At 32.1% G+C, this 7,388-nt stretch overlaps 2 protein-coding genes across 2 annotated transcripts in view; both read right to left on the bottom strand.

The window, feature by feature from the left end:
* Positions 1–1,901, bottom strand: part of LOC108729939 (GILT-like protein C02D5.2) — a 10,596-nt gene extending 8,695 nt beyond the window's left edge. The window contains exon 1 of the mRNA XM_018459320.1: positions 1,386–1,901. Within this exon, the coding sequence (XP_018314822.1) occupies positions 1,386–1,497 (112 nt within the window). The 5' untranslated portion in view covers positions 1,498–1,901. The remainder of the gene's footprint in view (positions 1–1,385) is intronic.
* Positions 1,902–3,833: 1,932 nt separating this feature from the next.
* On the bottom strand, positions 3,834–7,036 carry Polr1C (RNA polymerase I and III subunit C). The gene is made up of 8 exons (XM_018459319.1): positions 6,923–7,036; positions 6,139–6,213; positions 6,003–6,062; positions 5,734–5,918; positions 5,461–5,645; positions 4,590–4,772; positions 4,188–4,439; positions 3,834–4,005 (listed from the first exon to the last, which is right to left on the bottom strand). Exons 2-8 carry the CDS (start codon positions 6,184–6,186, stop codon positions 3,890–3,892), a joined length of 1,029 nt encoding a protein of 342 aa, XP_018314821.1. The 5' UTR covers positions 6,187–6,213; positions 6,923–7,036; the 3' UTR covers positions 3,834–3,889.
* Positions 7,037–7,388: the final 352 nt, after the last annotated feature.

The following is a 7,388-nucleotide window of genomic DNA, read 5'->3' as shown; positions in this document are numbered from 1 at the left end:
TATAAAATCGCTTTGATGCTATTTTGATTTTTTGTTGACTTTGGGATAAAGTGTATTCAGGATTTCATGTTTTAACTCTGTTTCTATATTATATGTATATATATATATATATATATCTTTATAACACATCTTAACAATTTTTTTATGACGACTTTAATGTATACCAGTGCTCAATCGAATTCGCTACACATTCGAACGATAAGATCGCGCCATTTCAAAAATTTCACAATCAGATATAACGACTCGAGCAAAACGACAAGTCATATCAAAATGATGTCAAAATGACTCCAACATGATCATTAAAAGTCATTTTTCAATCGTTACGGTTCATTTTCATATCATTTTAACATTATCGTGACTTGTTCTGCTTGGAGATGCGCTCGTCGAACGACAAATTGCGCAACAAGGTAATCGCGAAAAATCCGGCTAGAAATATCAATCTGTGGCCTTCAATTGTGAGGTACGCCATTCTTATCGTACCATTGTATTGAAAAAAAAAGACACACCTGTGCGATGCAGATGTTTCCGTAAAGTGGTTCCATAAAGTGCGTAATGTATCATTTATCCTTGTTTAATATTCAGTGAATAAAGATAAAATAATGCATCGTATGCTTTACGGAATGCAGTCAGAGCCGTACGAATCGATATCGGATCATCGGACTACAACACACTGGAAAGTCTTGTAATAGTTGGATTCTGATTGAAAATAAACAAATCAGAATTTTCTTATTAATAATCTGATATAATTCTAACTGAGATAACAAAAATTCAGACCGATAGATCAGAATCTTCTGGTTGATCGTTCATTTCGTTAAATCTTTTTTTAATTCTTAGAATTAGAAAATATATGAACATATAAAACTCAAACTATACTACTTAGCTGGTGGAAAAGAGCATCAGTGAAAAACCGATAACTCTTCGATTTTTCGAAAAGATACGGCTTCTCGGAGGATCGATGGACGAGAATAATCATTTATGTAACTTTTTTCTCTAGAATGGAAACACGAAAACTGAAAAGTAAAAATTTTCACGTTTCGTATTAGGGAAAAACCCAAGCAGAACAAGTCATTATGATATCAAAATGATGTCAAATGATCATTAAAAATCATTTTTGAATCGTTCCGATTCCGTTTTGATGTCATTTTGACATTATCGTGACTTGTTCTGTTTGGGAAAGTACGTGATTGCTGGGATTTAACGCGCCCCGTTAACGTTCCTCGTATGCCTGGTGACAGAAAAAAAATCGATTTGTCGAACTCGCGGACAGGCGGGTGGAGATCGAGGTGCGCGCGGACATGCCTGTTCGGCGGCGACAGCAGGCGACGAGGCGACGAGGCGACAGGGAGAGAGAAAGAGCGCGCGGCGCTCTTCTCGAGTTCTCGTACCTGGCATGGCGGCGCCGTCCTCCAGGAACGCGAGCCAGATCTTGGAGGTCTGCCAAAGCAGCAGGCCGAGGACCAGAAGGAACACGAGGCGCCATCGAAAGCCTAACCCCATCGTCCCGGCTGTTGTCGCGGCAAGAGACGCGCACGACTCTCCGCGCGGCGACGACGGTGACGACGGCGGCGACGCCGCGACGGCGATCTCGTTAGCGCGGGCTGACGCAACGTTTTCTAGTATCAAACGCCTCGGCGGCGTCGGCCGACATAGCGTCGCGACACGTTGAGACGCGCGCGAAATGATAGCGAGATGTTCTCGTCGATTGATCCGAGTCTCAAGCACTCTTGCGGCAATTTGGCCAACGCCACGCGTGCCAACGGGATTTAATCACCGCCACCGTGTCGAATCGAATGTTCTTTCCTTCTTTTTGCGTTTTTTTCGCCTTTTCTCGCAGCATCGTCGCACACGGTGATGCGAACACTCGAGCACTGAGCAGACGTCAACTATTGTATATTATTAAAGCCCCTATTGGAGAATAGAGTTTGGAGTATTCGGAGATTTTGGAGTAATCAAAGTATTCAGAGTGCGCACTGCGCATTGGAATTGCCGAGAGTAGATCTTCACCAATCAGCTTTTAACTTTCAGCTCGGTCCGCGTTGTATCGATTGAGCGGATTTTTATTTCCAATTCTCGCGATTTCCTTGATCTTCAAAACTATATTCTTTCTACTCCTCAAGTTTGCGTTCTGTTCTTTCCTAATTTTTTGATTTTTTATTTTTCTATAAATACACATTGTATTTATTTTGTTGCTAAGTACTGTTCTAATAACAATTGAATCACTTGTATTTATCGAGGTCGCAAAATTTCTGATCATTAATTAAAATTTTACATTTATAAAACTATATATTAATAAGAATTGTCAATAAAAATTATGTTCTAGAAATTTTATGTTATTAAATATCGACATTTAATGTGTAAAAAAATTAAATAGAGATGGCCCATCAATTATCGCTCAATCGATAGAATTTTCCATTGAAAATCCTATTCTGAACATTGTAGCACATTTATATTCGGTAGATATGCTAGTAAATGTGCTCAAGTATACATTTATTTATAATATGGCAGTACGATGTTTTAAGAGGAGAAACTCCACAAGTTTATTTAGTTTTTTAATAATTTTATTAATCTCAATAATTTGATTAATAAAATCAATATACATCTCGAGTTTCTCGATTAATAATTTGATTAATAAAGATTTTAGTAACAATAGTGATATTTGGGCAATTTTAGTGTCACAATTTGTACAATTTTAAAATGCAAATTGTAACGTAAGTAAAGTAAGCACAGTATAATACGAAAGTAAATAAGTTTTAGTGAGATTATACATAAATAGACATAAATAAACAAATTATACATAAATGCATTTACAATTAACTTCTAAGCAAATTATATATCGTACATAAATGTACTTCGTTTGTAAGAATTATAAATAGTTATAAATAGTACAATGACTCTAACTTTATTTATAATACTATAAAACTTTTTGTTCTGTTTTATATATATATATATATATACATATATATATATATATATACAAATGGAAAATAAATATATTCCTAAAAAAAGAGTAGAATATGAACATCTTTGTATCATATATGTACATACAAAATCTGTTGATGCATTTTTATAATACATCTGCATCAAAATCAATAGAAATATTTATTATTATAGATTCACGAATTATACGAAATAAAGTTCAAACAAATAATTCGCAAAAGAATAAGAACTGATTTTATGTAAATTTTAAAATAGCGTAAATCTTTTATATAGTTTGGAATAAAAATTTTATTTTAACATTTAATTTTTTAAGTTAGTTTTTCTCATTATATATTTACATGTTAAAGTTTTCCTCGAGAGAGCAACATGATTACAAACGAATAGTATAAAGGCTTTCAGTTCTCGCAGGAGATCATAGTCACTTTAATTTTAATATTGTCCAGATATTACGAAAATCTGATAAAAATACAAGATATAAATATATTACTTCAGAGAGACGGTCAACAGTTGTCGCGGGCGTCTCATACCTAAAACATATTTGAGTGAAATGTAACAAAATTGATAATTTCGAAATTATATAATTGCGACTATTGCGCAAAAAATGTAACATATGATTATTTAATACAAAATCATAATTAAAGGTTAATAATAGTACAATTTTTTGTTATTGGTTTTTATAATATTTATCATAATTCTAAAGTGAGTTGTAATAAAAAAAGTTCAATTATATATTATAAAGATAGTTTATAATTACAACTAATTTCAGTGACAATTGATAATTAATTGGGTTATTTTATTAATTAATAAAGCATTTAAATTTCAATGAAATAATTTTATTGATCAATTTCTAAAAATAAATCGTTAAATTAAATATAGATTATTAATTGACACTGATTTATTACTTGCACAAGCTTGTTATTGCAAGGGCAAAAGGAGATTATTTTGTTTGAATTTAATTTCCTATGTCTGCTAGCTCTGCGAGAAATGATTTACACTTATTCTGGAGTACTTTAACGGCTTCTGTGAATAATACGACTGGTGGTAATGTTCCCACAGATTCTATGGTAACTATAAATTAAGAACACACAAATCATACAAACATAAATATATACATATTTATATTACATATAAACTTTCTAGCTGTCGTAAGCAGTAGTTTCAACTTGCTCAAGAGAAATAATAATTCGTATAGCATGACTGTAACTCAAATCTTAATTTTTTTCCAATAATTCTAGATTATTTATACTTACAGATAAAATGATCCTTTACTCGACTCATTTCCACGCAATTCTTTAGCTGATCGTAACGATAGACGTTTCTGGAACAACTATCGTAACGGGCATTTTTAACACGCGCCTCCCGGTACTTCTGACCCGAGTTTGTCTCTTGTTCTACTACTTCTATCACGCCGGGGCTGAAACAGCTCTTTAAAAGATCCGCATCTTCATCTCTCACGGATTTGTTTAAATGAATGGCCGGCAAGAGACGATATGATGCAGTAGCTAAACATATTATGTAATACTGACATAAATAATTTATTTTGAACTTAAAATTAAAAAAAGATATTGTATTTGTTTATCTGTTTAATTTATGATATTTATATTAGAATACAAGAATTGAAAAAATGTTTTGTTCGCAAAATTCTTACGTACCTACGGGAGAAAATTTGGCGTGATCTTTGCCGATGCCTTTAACTGCATGCATGAACAAGTGGATCTCATGACCAGGACGCATTTTACATATTAATATATCGTTTTCTAGAATACCAATTTGTTCCGCTTTAAACATCTCTGCTTGCCGGCCTATTGGTACCCATTTAATGTCCTTACTGTAAACTGTAAAAAGAATGCTACATGTTATGTATTTTATTTATTATGTTCAGAAACTAATATAATATTGGTCTTATAAACTAGCATAATATTAGCATAATATTAGGTCTTCTTTGTCGCTGCACTGAAGTATACTAAAACTTTCTCGCTTCACCTTCAAGTATATATCAATTTCAATTTAAGCATGATGTAAGAATATTAATTTTTTATTATTGTTAAAATTTCTAGCGTGATGATTTTAAGTACGAGTATACATTAGTTCAGCTACAAAGAATAGATCTATAAATTTATGAAAGTCAAATCGTCTTTAAGATGTTCAACAGTTTAATGACAAGAGTTTCTTAGATGAAAAACTTAGGTTCAGTTCCTGTCCTGTCATTTCACACATAATTAAGTGGAAAAGTATTACATTGTGATTAAAATAATGCGTGGTTTTGTGTGAGAATGATCGTCTTATGATTATAAGTTTTGAATTTGATGTCAATCTCATCTCATGTATGTTTTGGTTTTATAAGAGATTGGAAAGTGAAAAGTTATGAGTAAAAGAGTATGAGATAAGTGATATAATCCAACTTAGAGAAATCTATACATTTTATTTACATATTTTATTGTGATTAAGAAATTAAATAAACAAGATTGTTGTAATCTAATTAGTAATCGAAAATTTAATAATAAGAAATTCAGTGAAAATTACCTTTGTTATTTTTGTATATATCCTCTGGAAGACGAGAATTCTTAGGTGCTTGTGGATTCATACTGCACGTAACTTTTAACTCATATCTTAGAGTATCGTTATCACTGACTGTATCATCTGCTTTTTTGTCATTTGGAGGATATTCGAATAATCTAGGATCTGCATGAAGAGGTATAAGTCCTAATCTTAAAAGCAAATTACATGTTAATTTGTTATATACAATTTTCATGGACATAAAAACAAAAAAACCTTGTTAATGTTTATTTCTCTCACCTATGTGCAAGTACTTCATCCTGAATCAAGCTAGTATTATTTATAATATAAACCTTCTCAATAGCCATACTTGGTACTTCACTCAGTAATATCCTGCGAAATGCATTAGCTAACGAAGTATGACAGCCAATTATATCAAATTCTATTTCTCGGTCTTGTTCTTGAACTATATTTATTTGCAGGTTCTACAATAAGAAATATTTTTACTTACATATATTGATACACATATTAATATATAATATATTGTTCTCTTTATTACAATATGTTACCTTTACAAATTTCTCCAGAGTCGTTGATTTGTCTGTCGTATTACACATATATTCCTCAAACTGTTGAAACAATAAATTCATATTATATATACATTATATAAAGCAAAATACTTTTAGTGAATCTTAACAAACTTACATTTTCATATTCATTCATAATCCAACGCGGTTCCCGTTTATTCTCCATTGTCTAATATAAATTATACTTCTGCAACTGAGATTTGTACTGTTTTTTTCTTTTTTTTTAATAAGAAGGGAATAACCTAATTCAATTAGGTTATCTACTTGTTTTTTTTTATATTTTTCTTAACTCACACACACAATTGTTGTTTTTTTGAATAATTCTTACTTTTGACATGCTTCAGCAGCTTTCTTTGCGGTAAAAAGATTTTTTTAAGTGAAATTCTTGAACAGAATATTTCTACAGAAACTAATAACGATTGAAAATCATAACAAAAATGAAGAGTGTTTTTGACTAAACACAGACTTAATCGATAATTAAAGTGTCAAGTAAAGTATTTATTATCTTTATAGTTATTATATAATTTTTATTTGATAATATAGAAACAAACGATTAAATTAGAGATGACGAATTGTAGCCGGAAATTTTAATGTAGATAAATATAAGGTTTTGCCGGTCGAGTTAATCGGGATTTAGTCGAAAATCACTCTTAGGTTCCGAGAGAGTAATACAGGAACTAAACATTAGAATAACGCTAAGTTCTTGTGGCACCTTTATCGTGTACAAAGCCCAATAAACTCCAAAATCTATGAAATCATCCCAGGAAAATGAAAAACAACTGGATTCCCGCGCATCGTCAGTTTACTTTAACTCGACCTCGTATCTTTACTTCGTTATTTCATCCGATACTTGAATAACGAGACGATACACCCATACACCGCGGAAATAAATTATACTTTACCGAAAAGATATTTCAAATATTCTCAAATTGGAATGAGAGAACAACCACGTGCCGACTACCGTCACTTTTCCATTATGCTAAAGCATTAAGCCCATTCTACAATTGCGTAAGCGTAGTGTAGTTGTAAGAATTGACTAATCACAGTCGAATATTCTCCTCATATCTGACTGTGATAGGTTAATTCTTACAACTACACCACTTTTAGTCGATTATTCTCCTCGAATTCGACTGTGATTGGTCAATTTCTTACGACTTAAGGCTTAAAACACCTATTGTAGATCCGGAGTAAGTAAAGTCCGATATTCATAGTCAGTTCTTATATTCAAGACCGTCTTAAGTTCAGTCTTGAGATGTCACGAACCAATCAGAGGACTGTATTAGCATCTTAAGACATTACTTAAGACGGTCTTGAAATAAGATCTGACTATGAATACCGGCCTAAGATTACTTCGCATATTGTAGACGA

This window comes from Mycetomoellerius zeteki, unplaced genomic scaffold, assembly GCF_001594055.1.
Source record: "Mycetomoellerius zeteki isolate Tzet28-1 unplaced genomic scaffold, Tzet1.0 scaffold82, whole genome shotgun sequence".
Taxonomy (NCBI): domain Eukaryota; kingdom Metazoa; phylum Arthropoda; class Insecta; order Hymenoptera; family Formicidae; genus Mycetomoellerius; species Mycetomoellerius zeteki.
Note: the sequence above shows the minus strand (reverse complement) of the source record. Positions and strands in the feature narration are given on the sequence as shown.

What these genes read in the sequence shown, in the direction of transcription:
- Polr1C (XM_018459319.1), bottom strand. Translation starts at nt 6,186, where the DNA reads ATGGAGAATAAACGGGAACCGCGTTGGATTATGAATGAATATGAAAAT. An exon ending in TTATGAATGAATATGAAAAT is followed by an intron (nt 6,063 to 6,138) that starts GTAAGTTTGTTA and finishes TTGTTTCAACAG; the next exon opens with TTTGAGGAATATATGTGTAA. An exon ending in CGCCAAATTTTCTCCCGTAG is followed by an intron (nt 4,440 to 4,589) that starts GTACGTAAGAAT and finishes TAATATGTTTAG; the next exon opens with CTACTGCATCATATCGTCTC.